The sequence below is a fragment of the Osmerus eperlanus genome, chromosome 1, assembly GCF_963692335.1.
Source record: "Osmerus eperlanus chromosome 1, fOsmEpe2.1, whole genome shotgun sequence".
NCBI classification, from domain to species: Eukaryota; Metazoa; Chordata; class Actinopteri; order Osmeriformes; family Osmeridae; genus Osmerus; species Osmerus eperlanus.
Genome location: NC_085018.1, coordinates 6470164 through 6486141, shown reverse-complemented (window position 1 = coordinate 6486141; position 15978 = coordinate 6470164). Strand labels below are relative to the sequence as shown.

General features: G+C 42.5%; 2 protein-coding genes across 2 annotated transcripts in view; one reads left to right on the top strand and one right to left on the bottom strand.

Annotated features, from left to right (window-relative positions):
* LOC134017173 (protein phosphatase 1 regulatory subunit 15B) overlaps nucleotides 1-15978 on the bottom strand; it is a 598478-nt gene that overhangs the window by 579740 nt on the left and 2760 nt on the right. The window lies entirely within an intron of this gene.
* Nucleotides 5572-8715, top strand: LOC134017139 (zinc finger protein ZFP2-like). Its single transcript, XM_062456493.1, has 2 exons — nucleotides 5572-5844; nucleotides 6322-8715. The coding sequence occupies exons 1-2, from the start codon at nucleotides 5664-5666 to the stop codon at nucleotides 7236-7238; spliced, it is 1098 nt and encodes a 365-aa protein (XP_062312477.1). The 5' UTR covers nucleotides 5572-5663; the 3' UTR covers nucleotides 7239-8715.

Genomic DNA, 15978 nt, shown 5'->3' with positions numbered 1-15978 from the left:
TGTTCATTCCTGTTTTATGTGTGCATTTAGTATTGTTAAAGTGAATCATTAAACTAGGACATGGTTTTCTTCTTTTCTTCTTCTTTATCCATTTGATTTAATGAAAGATGTTTATTTGTATTTTATTTTTTTATATAAATGTGTGTTTTTTGTTATAATGTTTTAATTTTTGAGAATGTACATATATTTAAACTAATGGCTTGAAAATTAATAAAAGTTTTTGATTTGAAAATCTTGAAAAAAAATTTCCTTACTGAGAACTAACTGAGCATTAACTAACATATATGGGGAATATAACCTAAATAATTTGGAACTGGCCCAGTGTCGGTCCGGATGTGAACCACATCCGTAAAACGGATTCGCGCCGGTATTGGCCCATTGTGCCGTTGGACACCGGCCCGAGTCCGTTTTACGGATCTGGCCCAGACTTTATGGAGGCTCTGGGCCGGATCTGGGCCAGATGATTTTTGCTATCTGGGTGGTGTCGTCTCTTTAAGGATACAGAAAATACAAAACAGCTGAAGCTACTTTTGGACAGGTGAAGGCCACAGCTCTAGCTAGTCAAGTAGCGTTAGCTCTACTGTAGAGTAGCAAGCTACTTTTGGACAGTTAGCTCTAGACTATAGCTACAATAAACCAAGACGTTTTGCAAGAAAAGTATCATAATGACATGCTACGTTGCTACGTCGGACAAATGTTCACGATGAGTAGATGAAGGAAAGTTGATTAGCACTAGCTAGATGGTTGTAAATATCTGGATACTGATGGTCAGGGAAGCTTTCCGTTTCACTTGTTACGGTCCTAAAAATAACTCCAGGAGCATATGGATACAATACACTTCCACTTAATGTTCTTTGCATTTGATCTGCTGTCTAACTGTAGCTAATTCATGTTGCAGGTGTTGATTCCGGACGTACTGGTGGAGGACGAGGAGGGAGAGGATGAGGAGGGGTTGACACAATTAAATATAAGAAAATTAATTCAGGCTTTTAAAATGCATTTGAATAAAGTGTTTGTTTATACTGTAAATCGTGTTTTTTCTTCTATACGCATACACATAAGTTACAATACAGCCTGTTATACAAGTTGATTTTTTAAAATAAAGAAGTTAAATTACATTGTTGAGTTTAAGTGAACACATTCAGTTTAGTTTTGCACTATAGGCTAATATGCATTGTATACTTTGTATACAATACATATCCATTATATGCATAAATGAGACTATAAATTAAGGTTCAGAAATTGATTCTGCATTTGGTATGCGAAAGTTATCAGGATGTCGCAAGGGAACGTCCCCATGATGTCGCAGACAAACGTCCCCTGAACGTCCCCTAAATGTTATGAGGACGATACATGGACGTCCCGGGGACGTTTGTCTGCGACATCCCCGGGACCTTCAGGGGACCCTACAAAAAGACGTCATGGGGACGTTCCCTTGCGACTTCCTGATAACATTCGGGGACGTCCTGGGTGCGGCAACGTTGCCAGTAAGTGCTCAGTTGGTAACCCGCGACGTTACCTTCTGGCAACGTTGTGGCAACGTCGTAGCAACGTTATAAAGGGAATGTTGCCAGTTGGTCCCATGGACAACGTTGCCACGACGTCGTACCTTGGTCGGCTGGTTACGTTATTTTTAGACCCGTGGACAACGTTGCCGCGACGTCGTACCTTGGTCGGCTGGTTACGTAATTTTTTGGTCCCCTGGACAACGTTGCCGCGACGGCGTACCTTGGTCGGCTGGTTACGTAATTTTTTGCTCCCCATGACAACGTTGCCGCGACGTCGTACCTTGGTCGGCTGGTTACGTTATTTTTGGGTCCCACGGACAACGTTGCCGCGACGTCGTACCTTGGTCGGCTGGTTACCTTATTTTTAGACCCGTGGACAACGTTGCCGCGACGTTGTACCTTGGTCGGCTGGATACATTAATTTTGGTACCATGGGTTAAGTTGCGGTTAAGTCGTTCTTTGGTCGCAGGACAACGGATCTCGAGTGCAATATAGTGGTTTATCCAGAGATGGAGAGATCACACTGGACTGCTCTCAGTTCTGACACCTTTGCAATGTATAGTCTACATGAATTTCAATCACACACAATATTAAATATTGCACCCAGCACGTATAAATGTAGACAATGCAATTAATGTGCAGCTCAGCCCCAGCATGTCATTGGTCATCAATTTTCTCATATGCAGAAACATAGCTTTAATAAATAAAAGACTGAATTTGGAATATAATTTAGTCTTTCATTCTTTACTATAAACATGTACAAAAGCAATCAATGTGTGATGTGTAACATGATTAAGCAAACATTATTTGTATAGCACACCAAAGCTGTATGACACACAATGCAAATTTGTGCTCCAATAATTTTTGTGATACAAAATTGTTAAATGTGACCAAAAGGTAAGCGACTCTTAAGAGTTTCATTTCCAAAGACAAGTCATCACAGAATATTACAATTCTTCCTTAGCAAACCTGCCCCTCAGTCTGCCCCTGAGCAACAACTTTGCGCATGCCCATTTCAACGCATCGCTGAACTGGGGTTTCAGAAGAGATTTTGCAGGGGTTCAACACCGTCTTGTACGCATTGGATTTCAACTGGAAATTAGCTACTTCAAAGGTGAAATAGTTTAAATATATAAACATATTTTCAGAAATTGGATGGGGCATGCTAATACGTATATGTTTGAAATTTAGGCCATTTAGCCTGTTTATGTGCTATCAGATTCACATTGTTTACGTTAGGATTTCGCTAGCTACAGTACAGTAGAGGTTAAACCCTCCAGAAAGTTATGTTGAAATACTGAAAATGCATAGGCCTACATGTTATCAAAGTTTAGCGTCTCACAAATCACCCACAAAAGAATCAGTGAAAATAAACGTTCAGAACTGTTAAAAAACCTTGTCCCAAAATGGTTTATTTAGCCCGGAATTTTCAAAGACTGTGGAGCTAGCGTGGCTGATCACGTTTTAATCAGTCGGCCATGGCATGCACAGCAATGGCGTCTATAAAAGTATAATGTCACTAATTTTTCCAATTTGTACATGACATCTGTTTTTGGATAAGTTTATTCGTTTTAACCTTTAGATGCGTGAGTTCTAAATATTTCCGACGCTTCCACCAGTTATTTTTCCAAAACGGCAGCTAGGTAGCTTTAATTAGCTTCCGTTACCTAGCAACCTAGCATAATACTCGTAGCAATGCTACTACCTGCTAGTGTTACTTGTTAGCCTACTAATTGTAAATTTTGAAGCCTTACTATAGCGTTTGTCATATAGTTTTTGTCTATCGGAAAACAGTCGGTTGGAATGTTCAGAATCACACATGTGCGACGCTACGATGTGGGGCCCTGCTTTCGAACGATCACATATGTGCAATGCTACTCATTTAATATCAATATGCTATAACTATGTACATAAACTACATTCCATTTTAATTTCTGTACAGATTATCCTACCACCGTCACACGGCCTAGCACTGTGTCCCTGGGAAATTATGGTAGAGTAATGAATGACCGTTTAAAACTGTGACAATAATTGTATGAGCCATGGCAACCTAAAGGCTATGTTTTGAAGCAAAAGCATGACTTAAAACTTTTGCATCACCAGATTCCATACCCCTAGATGTCAACTCTGGTCTGGTGGAGGTGAACCAATTGGGGGCCCAGGAAAACAGCTGGCAGCCAGGCAAGTGCAAATATAAGACACTCAAAAAAAGATATGCTTTGTATACAACCATTCAAGGTAACATTTGTTATTTACATCATTGTTACAGCTAATCTAGAAGAACCACAGTGTATGCCAATCATGCTAACTCTTGTAAACTTGTTTTACTTGTCTTTAATGACAGACACATTACAGGTTATGCTCCGGAAGATGGAGACATTGGAGGAGAACCAGCGAGAGGCTCTCCTATTCAGGCGACTACAGGGCAGACACACTGAAGAGGTGCCAGTGATGGACTTACAGGTGGCCCAAACACAGGCTGAACTCCAAGACCTTGAGGAGTGCCTTAAGGTGCTGGAGTTGCGAAAGAGAGTGGTAAGTGTTTGGAGATGCCATGAACTATGGCTTATACGCAGCGTTCAACGTTCACAATGGTGCTGACAATAAGTTCATGACTTCTAATTCCAGACGCTGTGATGAAGTGGAAGACGGGACTGGGAGAGAAAGCTGTGGAGCTCCTCATAGAGGAGACACTCAAACACACCCCGGCAGCCCATTCAAAACAAGCCAGGTGAATGAATCATGATTGCAGCTTCCATATCCAACCTTTCACATGGCTATGTGACAAAAATCTAGAATCACATCTTTTTTTGATGATGTATATTATTTTAGATGTGATTTTTTTATGACTTGTATAGCGCCTTTTTACACGTGCAATTATGTTGATAGAACACTAACTTATTTTGTGCTTCATTGTCAGGGCCAACAGACAGGACCTGTAGCGGGGACTGGCAGAAGATTTTAATTCACTGTTTGGCACTTTGTTTGAAATAAAATGACAATGTTACATGGAAATGCTGCCTTGTTTATGATTAGCTGGAGTTACGCTACACATCACACAAACATAGTCCTCCTAAAGTTGGCTACCATGTAGCCTATTATACAAGAACAAGTAGCATTTTGGGCAAATGAGGTCTGCATATGAACCGCCCCAATATAAGCAGTAGAATTGAGAAATATAGGTTACTTAGTTAACGTTGCAGTTACGGACTGGCAACGTCACAAAATTACGTTGCTAGGAGGTCGCGGTTATGGACTGGCAACGTCGGAAAATGAAGTTGCTAGGAGGTCGCGGTTACAGACTGGCAACGTCGGAAAATAACGTTGCTAGGAGGTCGCGGTTACAGACTGGCAACGTCGGAAAATGACGTTGCTAGGAGGTCGCGGTTACAGACTGGCAACGTCACAAGATTACGTTGCGGTTACGTTCTGGCGTCCCACAGATGCACGGTCCCGTATGTTTGGTCATCGAGTGACGTTGCGGCAACGTAAGGGCAACGTAACTGTGTTAGCTGGGTGGGCGGTAGGCTACTGTTTGAATCGCGATTCCATCTGAAATACTGCCGGTGACAACGTCGTTGTTACAGTAGTTTGTTTGAAAGGGGGTTCTTAATGAATTACGCAATATGATTAGGCTAAATGCTTGAAAAATGTCACTAGAAGAGAAAAACTTAAGGGGACAGACCCACCTGCAACCGACGCAAGCAAGCACACCCTACAATTTCCACAGAAATTGTACCCTCTCTAGTTCATGCATGAAAGGCCATTGCTAAATTGAAATCATGGCTGCTTACTCCACATTTATGTAATGTATTTTGTGCGTCTCATCATAAATCCCCCTATCAGTTTTTTTTGCTCTAAATAAATGCATACAGTTTGGCTAGAGCACTTCATATATCTATTCAATTTATGTGATGGCGATGGCTCCGTGTGTAGCATGTCTTAAAACACATAGGCAAATTGTGAAATGGATCATCAGATTTTAAGAAATGCGTCGGTGCAAAGATGCAGATGGCAAAGTAATAATCGTTAGAATAACATTCGCAAGATTTTGTTTCATTACGGTAACAGCAGGCATTCCTTGTCACGTGACCACTCCAAGCATCTTTTTGGTCCATTTTAGATGGTAGTGAGAGCCCTGAACGACACCCAAAAATGACCAAGTTGCAGTTTTTAAATGTGTTTTTGACCGAACGCCTTATGCTGGCTGCCCAAGAGATCTATAAATCTGTCGAAGACACGATTTTGGAGTACCAAGAAGAGATTGCGCTCAGAGAGAGAGAAAACGACCATCTGAGACGCAGACTGCGAGACGCAGGAATTGAAATATGGCCAGGTCAGTCAGCGCCGAGCTAACCAACTAGCATTAGCTAGCAAGCTAACTAGCTTGTCGCGCATTTCTTAGCTATCTAGCTAGGTAGAATGCAATTTAAATAGGTGTATGGCTCCATTTAAACGTATCAAATTATGTGAACGTGATTAAATATGTATCTTCCATTTGCCTACTGTAAAGATGGTTAAACATTTAGCTTAGCCAGATACTGATGATGTCTAGTTAGCTAGATTCACCTCTAGCATCCGGCTAACTTGCTAACGTTAGTTAGCCACCTTTGTTCGTTAGCCAAGCAGCAAGTACTACAGTAAGCTATCCCCATATTTACAACAATAATTATAGCCAGTTATCTAACATGGATCTAATATCAATCATATGATCGCCGTTACAAATAACGCAATGGTATGCTATGCACTTGTTTTCCACTATTGTCTTGCACTATAAATCACATTTGCCACGTCCCTCCCTCTTCCTCTCCAGACCGCCAGTCCATGGCGCTGCTGGATGAGGAGGATGCTGAACATCCGCGTCGTGAGTGGAGTCCCAGCATGGGTCATGAGGAGCGACTTCCTCTGCAGATCAAAGACAAAAGAGACCTCCGCAGCAGCCAGGGAGAGGAGCAGCTTCGTGGGCATGGCTCTTGCAGCACGCCTGAGTCCATGTTCACCCCTCCCCGTGTGAGCAACGAGTACCCCCAGGACCCCCCCCACACGTCTAGCCTCCCCCAGAGCCAGGGCGTGGAGAACAGGGAAAGGGACCCTGGTGCCAGGAGCTCCAGGCATGTGAAGGCTGAGAGCGGGGGAAGCCACAGAGGCTCGTCCTCCTCCAACAGCGGACCTCAGCCCCTCGCCCCGGTCAACCCCAACTGCTCCAACGAAAATAACATTGACATCATAGGGGTGGAGAACGGCGGACAGTTGGTGGGCTCCAAGGGGGGTGCTGGGGGGAGTAGGGGAGGCCAGGTCTCGCACATGCGAAACCAGGGTGGGAACCCCGCCGTGGACTGCCACCAGAAATCCCCCCTCCAGATCCACGTGTCGGCCTTTTGCTGCAAAGTGTGCGGCGAGGCGTTCAGCCAGGCAGGACACCTCCACGTGCACGTGCAGGTGCACACGCGGGAGAAGCCGTACCGCTGTGGTGTGTGTGGGAAGTGCTGCAGCTCCTCGGGACGGCTGCAGGAGCACCAGCGCAGCCACACAGGGGAGAAGCCCTTCCGTTGCCAGATCTGCGGGAAGGGCTTCACTCAGATGGCCCACCTGAAGGTGCACATGAGGATCCACACGGGCGAGAAGCCCTACAGCTGCCCCGTGTGCGGGAAGTGCTTCAGCCGCTCCGACAAGATCAAACGGCACCTGCAGACCCACAGCCGTGAGGGAACCTACTTCTCAGGCCAATGAAGGAAGACAAGACGGGCGGAAAAACAACTCCATCTGAAAATTCTTTTTTGAGATAATGGGATAATGGGACATTTTTCACAAGGAAAAGCTAAATTTGCTGCCGCTAAGATGAAGCTTTTTGAATTTCAAAGAAATAGGGATTCTTCGACTCTGTTTAGAGAATGTTGTATCCTAACACTTCATGCCATAGTCCCATGCAATAGGAGTTGCATTACATAGTCAATTTAGTATGTTCAATTTCCTTTTTATTTTATTTTTGTACTTGTCACTGAATGAAATAGGGAATCTTTAAGACACAGAATTTGATGAGTTTATAGATAGCCTTTCTTAATTATTTAGTCTTTCTGTAGTAATAAATTTAGCATGATTATGAAGTCTTCCATATGCGCCTTGAAACTGAGATGTGTTCAGAATTGCAACAACGAGCACCATTCTATAAAACTAAGTTTCGTCTGGAAGTATTGGCATTGGGCTGTTAGGTCATAAATGAAGCACTGTTTGACACACTTCAATTTCCAAAGTCACCTTGGATAAACAGTGGAAATATTTTTTGTTCAATTCTCATATTTGTCCAACGTACAGATGTCATGAGGTCATTCTGAGCCCTCTATGGGAAGCCTTTGTAGTCTGGTGACATGACTCTCTGTAAGAGGGAGTGGTGTTAACCAGGCTAATGCTTATGTACAGTTAGCCATCAATAGCCTCCCAAGCACTTGATAGTGACTGAGCATGAGCCTCCCTATGTCATTGTTGCATAACTGACTACTGCCATCTAAGTTTATCTAGAGCTGGTTGTTTTATATTACGAGGATTCTGTTGCAAGACTGCTTTACTATGTGTATGATAATAATGTGACGACGAGGATGATGATTTTTAGTTCTGTAAATTACCACTTTTCCCCCAAGTTCTCCTGTATAGGGTCTATGTGTCCTGTGTATGACCTGTGCAATGGCTTACAGCCAACATGGTGCAGAGACACACTCCTCAGCCATATAGTATTACCTTATCCTGAAATCTTAGCAAGACGCTTCTTCATGAGGGTAGACAGGGTCAAGATGCATACATTCACTTAGCAAAACCTTATAACATCGATTATTTCCATGTTGTCTATTGACTGGGCTAGTTGGAGCCCAAGGGTATTGGCCCTTCAAATGTCCTGTAGCAATTAGGCTAGCAGCAACCAAGTTAATTGTAGGAAGCATTTTCTGTCTCTGTCCCACCCTCCTGAACAGGCTGTTGTACAGTTTTTATCTCCACTCAGGACTGAGGCTACGCTAGTACGCCCTCACACCCGACCAGCATACCCTCCCACCTCCCCCACACATCCCCTCCCTCTCCATTCCTCCCCCACACACTCCCTTTCCTCCCTAACACTCTACTCCGGGAAGCTGCAGCTCCCCCACACACACGCAACATTACTGTACAGTGTTGTATCATTGTGTACTAAATGTTATTTTTTAATAAAGTAGTAATTGAGTACCTTGTTATCGAAACAACCTGTTTTCTTCTCAACACGGCACATATTTTTCATTTACAGTGACAGTAACTGTTAAATTGAACATTTCCTTGTTTCTACAATATGAAATTCAAAAATGTAGTTTTGAAGACAATTTGGTGGATATATTTCATCACGCTATCCACAAATCATGTCACTTCTTACTTCCGTCTACATTATTTGGAGCTATTTATGAAAAATATATAATAATTGAAAACGTGCAATTGGATGATTTACGTACGAACTATGGTATTGATGACAATTAATTGATTATATTTAATCAGTGACATCCTCAAACATAAAAAAGAAATATAGCTGCAAGCAGCGATGCGGGTTCCTCCGCAAAATGGCAAAATATTATAAACATGTACACTGTTGAAGATGGAGAGTTGGACAACAAGAGAGCAAAACGACTTCATGTTTGGCCAACAACAATAGGCTGAATGGGGATTTGAACTCATGAGCATAAGGTCACAAGTCAGTCTCTCTATCCTCTCTGCTACACACCAACTGTTGAGATTGTATGAGTAGAAAGGGAAAAGTATGAGCTTTGGTCAGCTTTGGGACAAAGGTTAAGAAACGGTTGACATTTCAAAGTAAAATTGCATAAAATTGCGCATGGTACATCAGAATGATGTCACCTTGAAGCCAATAAGGTTTGAAAAACCATCAGTCAAAATTATATTTGATTTATTGACACAAAGATATTGAGGCAATGTGGACACTTACATAAATACACCCCTTTCAGACATTTTGTATTGCATTTCTCATTCAATTTCACCCTATATAAAGACACATCTGCCCGCACACTATCCCCATCCATGCTGTTTCCCTCTCTCCCAGCGCAGGTCATGCCAAAGCAGAAATGCTGCATCACCCGCATGAGGTTTAGATATAGTCCAAAAATTGCCTCCCACAATCAAAACATTAACCACAACTCTGTTTTCAAACTTTTTCAAAGAAAAACAAAGCTATTGACTCTCTTCTAGAGTAGGGGGGTGTTCCATCAACGTCGATTAAGGAAAAGCGAGACTTATTTCGTCAAGTCTCACTTACTTTAGTTCCGTTCCATTAAGGTGGCTTATTTTAGTTCTAGCTACGTAACCAAGGTAACTTATACTTCGGAACTAGCCTGATCCGTGTCAGGCTAAAAGTCAAGCTAAACTAAAATGTGTTGCAAATAATTTCAAACAGGCGGAAACAGAATCTCAAAAGACAGTTCCGTCGAGTAAATTCCTGCGCACAAAGCACTTTAGTCCGTGTTCGGAAACGTAAATTCAGACTTTTTGAAGTGCAGACATGAATGATTTACGTGTTTACTTCATCTCCAACAAATATATTAATTTAAATAAACAGGTTAAGAAATAATGTCACTTTAACTGTCAAAAGCCATTGGTTAATTGACATAAAATAAGGCCTTAGAAACTAAGCAGTGCGTCTAGACAAGTTACAATCAATTATGGTGTATCCGTTCTTTGACAACCCTGTGGTGGATGAAGGTGCTCAGATTATACAAAGAGCGTTTATCCCACCAGCCCCAATGGTCTTCAGAGACAGAAGTAATGCTTCTCTGACCAGTATCTGTGGAAGAAGTATAGGTTCAGCAGGCCCAGCATAGTTTATCTAGATAGATTTAATTGTCATTCTTAAAAAAATAAACACTTTAGCAACTCTTAAGGATGGCAATGAACACATAAGAGCAGCCTACCATCCTTTGTAGAAAGTAATAGAAAGGAGAGTAGTAGACTATAATAGTAGAAAGGAGGGTAGTAGACTGCAGTCTATGTAGGTAGGCCTAGACTATGTAGTCTGCTGGAATCACACACAAGGAAGCAAACTCACTGTAGCCAAGCCTTGACACTGTTCAGTCTGTCTGCATCTCTGTGTGTCTTTGCATGTGGGACATTCTTGAACGGGCAACTATGCCAGGAAATATGAAGGGTATACCTTGCTCCAAAGCAGTACCTGAATATTATCAGCAGTTTTTCAGGTAATCTTGAAACACAAAGAATCAAGGAGACTTTTTATTCAATTGTATAAAGTATTTTCATTGTTTAAAGTAGCCGATATGTTGACAAGCCTCTATATTACCTTATATTCCTTCTGGCTTCCCCAATATTATAGGTGCAATATACTGTACCCATGGGTGTATCCAGGCCCACTGGAAGACTCAGGGGGTGACTGCCTGGTGCCCCCATGGTTGAAAAGGTGTTTCTAAAATGCCCTCTAGAGTGGCAAAAATTAGACCAAGTGCCCTACTTTCTGCCAATCACATTGTGAAATATGCTTGAGTGCACAGGATGCCCCATGCAATAAATGACAGTGTGCCCTCTATAAATGTAAAAACATGTCTTCATGAGTTCCTTTATAGTAGAGAAAATGTGATGCAGTACCCTATAAGGTGCCCTTACAATGGTCTAAATTGGACTGTTCCCATGCCCTTACTTCCAATGGAAAAGGGTGCTGTTATGAAGTGCCCTTTATGCTGCCCCTACATGACAGTGTCCCAAATGTTGCCCTTTCCAAAGAAGATGATTAGATGCTGTGCCCAACAGTCTCCCCTAATGTTCCCACTAGGGCATGCTTTCCCAAAGTGAGGCTGTGACAACCCTTGGCACAGCCACAGTCTGTCACTGTCCAAGCCCCCTCTGGATCTGTGGAGGCAGACTATGTTAATTGGAAATATGGAAATATGGGGCAGCTGTCCATACACTGTCAGACAGAATAGTAATAATTGTATTTGGATTAAATATGCACGCGTAATATAATAATGATATATTCTTAGTCATGCTGAGCACTTTTAAATGACTGTTCTGCCAAGCAAAGTGTGCTACAGTTTTGGTCACCTTCTGATCTGAAGTCGGTGCTGGATCTGTGCAATACTAGTTATTTCAGTGAATCCCCATTTTAGTCATGGTTATCTTTCCCTTTTATCTTAAAGCTCAGCATTTAGCCTATCAGTTAATAAATGCGTGTGGCAAAGTTATTTTGAAGTAATTTATTAATTTTGTTAAAGATGTGAAGACAAAAACATTATTAGCCCACATGAAGTGCAATTAACCATGGCCTTCTTCAGTGTTTTGAATTTTATCCTACAATTTTCTATTGCTGCCACGTTCTTTTTTGGGCTATTATTCTCAATCTCCTGTTGAGAATATCGGCCATAGGCCGACTGTCAGAACGGTTTCAGACAGCTCATCAAATTACGCTAATTATCAGTAGGACTAAATGCATATGTTAAGTAGATTTGGTAGGTCTACAATTTACGCATTTTAACAGTCGGAATGGTTTGACAAGTTGTCTCCCTTGCCATGTTAATTGCGGCAACATTGCCCTTTTTGGGGACAACAACAAAAAAACTCAAAAAATCTATTTACGCTGCTGAAACAACTCCACTCTGCTGGTTTACGCTTTGCTTTTTGCGACATAACTCCTCTTTTCGACGATTGCCTGATCTGGGCTGCACAGTCTAACGCTGCGTTCACACTGCAGCGGAGCGGGCGGCACGGGGCGTCGGCTTCCAATTCATTTTCAATGAAACCAGGCGTTGACGCTCGCGTAGGGCATTGTGGGAAGGCGAGCGGAGCGGAGCGTTGCAAGTTGGATTTTCTCAACTTTATGTAAATGTGACGAGCCTGAATTTAAAGAATAGATTAAACTAATAATGCATGGTGCATGGTTGCCGATGTCGTCATTGTTCCTAGTGTGTTTTTATAGCCTACTTTTAAATTTAGTCTCGTCACATTACGTGACTGTTCTGTGCCACTGCTAGCTCGCTAGCCCAGCCTACAAACGACTGGTTGAGTGACCGGTGGCGTAACATGTATTATAACTGTAACCTTGCACTAGTAAAAATTCAGTATTTTTACATAAATGTTGTGTAAAAGTGGTATTTTGATCGATATTGTGAGTACATGAACCCAAATCTGCACGCTTGGCCATGACTACAACAGTGACCTTAGAGAACTACAACTCTGTATTAACGATGCAGAGCGTTAAAAAACGCTGCAGTGTGAACGCAGCGTAAGTCTAAGTTGACGTTTACCCAAGTGAGACTAACAGTGCGTTCACACTGCAGCGTTTTTTAACGCTCTGCATCGCTTGCCTTCCCACAGTACACCACGCTCGGGGGCGTGTTAGACAAGTTAATACAGAGTTGTAGTTCTCTAAGGTCACTGTTGTAGTCATGGCCAAGCGTGCAGATTTGGGTTCATGTACTCACAATATCGATCAAAATACCACTTTTACACAACATTTATGTAAGTGCAAGATTTTACTAGTGCAAGATTACAGTAGAATACATGTTACGCCACCGGTCACTCAACCAGTCGTTTGTAGGCTGGGCTAGCAGTGGCACAGAACAGTCACGTAATGTGACGAGACTGAATTTAAAAGTAGGCTATAAAAACACACTAGGAACAATGACGACATCGGCAACCATGCACCATGCATTATTAGTTTAATGTAATCTTTAAATTCAGGCTCGTCACATTAGTAACTTTGTTCTGAACAGAACTGGGTGTGCAGACACATACGAAAAGTTTCTCCTCCATCTTGAAATTGTGAAACCTAGAAATGTTTATCATGACCAAAGGTTGCTACGTTACAAGAAACAAGAAAACAATCCGATTGGCCAACGCTAGCGTTTTCACGCTCCTCATTTACATAAAGTTGAGAAAATCCAACTTGCAACGCTCCGCTCCGCTCGCCTTCCCACAATGCCCTACGCGAGCGTCAACGCCTGGTTTCATTGAAAATTAATTGGAAGCCGACGCCACGCGCCGCCCGCTCCGCTGCAGTGTGAACGCACTGTTATTCGTGTTAGCGCGACTTGCGTTAGCGACGTTGATGGAACACCCCCCAGATCTCTTTCCAGAACCACAGTCAATCCATAATAACCTCGTTAACAACTTGGCTAGAGCATAGCCTACAATCGGCTCCTCGCGAGTAACGCTGATTATTGTAAAATTGCCGACACTCTGTTCCAATTAAACTACACAACATGCACACTCAGGGTGACCAACAAGATTTTATTAACTTATAAACAATAACATTACAAACATCTGACTGAACGAACACAACAACTGAAATCCCTCGCATGGCTGTTGTAACCTAACTATTTTTGACCTAACGTCTTTGTATTTTTTGACATGCCGAACTCCATGCTGGGTACCCAAGAGCGCTGACGCTGATTATCTAGCTGTGCTCCGACTGTGATATGACGAGATGCTAGTGACGCGCTAAGGTCTCGGAGTCTCCTGCAAGTTCTGCTCGATTAGCAAGCTATTTTTACTAATGTTTTGCTAGCTATTGAATGGTAATGCAAGCTAGCTAAAAACAATGTTAGTTAGCTTTGCTAAACTGGTTTTCATAGCAACAGAAATCAACAAATCAGATCAGTCGAACTTTATTCAGAAAGGGGGGGATGGCGGGAACATTAAAGATCCTGTAAAGTGGAATTAAAAACGAGTTTCAAGTTCACCACACCACCGAATAATGTGTTATTAACTACCCATCCAAATTCGAATGAAAAAACCCCACAGACAAGTATGTTAAATTAGGCTTTGAAATCGTAAGAAAATTAGCAGTCTTCTCTGTTCGAGACTGGGGGGGCGTGTCGCCTGAAGGAGCTGAAGCTCGGCCCCCTCGCTGGAAGGCGCCGCCTCTCTCAAGTAAGCTACCTACGACCCAGATAATGGACGCTACGTCAAGCCGAACAAAACAGTATATAATTAGAATGTAGCCTATTTGTTCAATGAGTGAAACATACAAATGCATATAAATGAAATATTCCCCTGAGCTGTAACACAGGAGTAAACATTTACAGTAGAGACAGCAGACAGTGAGCTCTCCAACTACTTCTAGCACATTAGCTACCATTTCACCAAAATACCATCATTCTATACCGAGTAGTAGTGGTTTGCACTAATTATAGCAGAGATACCTCTGGAAAAGTTATCTAGTATAATTATAACAAGCACACAGAACTGTGGGAGTCAGGTGGCTGAGCGGTGAGGAAGTCGGGCTAGTAATCTCAAGGTTGCCAGTTTGATTCCCGGCTGTGTCAAATGACGTTGTGTCCTTGGGCAAGGCACTTCACCCTACTTGCCTCGGGGGGAATGACCCTGTACTTACTGTAAGTCGCTCTGGATAAGAGCGTCTGCTAAATGACTAAATGTAAAATGTAACTGAGTGATGATCTGCTGGCGGTGGTGGATGGTGCAGGTGCGACCGGAGGATGAACGGCCGGGGGGGCGATGCTCGGTACGGCTCCGCGCTGCAAGAGAAGCCGTGTGTTGGTGAACCCCGTCTGTCTGGTCCATGTTAAAACTGTCCGCCGTGAAATGGTCAGTGGCGCAGAGGCGGCTGTTGGAGTTTATCCGAAGCTTTCCATGAGCGTGGCTCTTCACAACATCTAACCACCTATTTTTACTTTCATTATCAACAGGGAACTTAAATGGCGTTGCAGCACAGCTGGAGTTCTTGCATCCAGGGAAGAGGCAGTTGCGGGTGGTGGGAGACATCCTGAAGCTAGCTAGCTAGCTGATGTAAGCTACAATAACAGTACAGCAGGAGGAGCCATTCAGTGATCTGACGTAGATGGGGCAAAATGACGTAGATAGGGGATGTTTTGGCTCCGCCCATTAAAACCTGATCTGAAAACGGAAGAGAAACTGTTCTTCGGTCTAACTCCACATTTCAGTGCGACAAAGTTTTAGCGCTTTGCACATGCTTTCAGGAACTCATTTCACACATATATAATGTACTTAGAAGCAAAACATGGAATTTACTTTACAGGATCTTTAAAAGTGTAGGGTACAGTAAAAGTGAAATGGAACGCGTCTTTGGAAGCTGCGTGCGCATCATCATCAAGACCCCATCAAGATAACATCCAAGCTAACAATTTCGCCAAATCTGACTGCAGCTTTGTATACCATATGTACTGTGTTATGGTTGTTTGAGTTAAACAACTTGCTAAATGAATTAAATGTCTGTTAAATGTCAAATCCAACTATAAATGTATAAAAGAGAGAGTTCCGATCAAATCTGAATTATTTTTAAACCTAGAGGTTTAAAAGGCTACCTTTGCCTAAACTGACATGCACCAACTCAGAGCACTGAGTTTCAACATCCATTTACACATTAAGTCTGTATTTTTTACTCTACTCTTAACTAGGTCTGTCCCCGACTAAGATTTTCTTTGGTCGTCCAAGACTCGACTAAAACGTCTGAAAATCGACTAAT

Bases quoted from the DNA above. Each gene is read 5' to 3' on its own strand.
- LOC134017139 (XM_062456493.1), top strand. From the start codon at position 5,664: ATGACCAAGTTGCAGTTTTTAAATGTGTTTTTGACCGAACGCCTTATG. The intron at 5,845-6,321 runs GTCAGTCAGCGC...CTTCCTCTCCAG, and splicing joins AGGAATTGAAATATGGCCAG to ACCGCCAGTCCATGGCGCTG.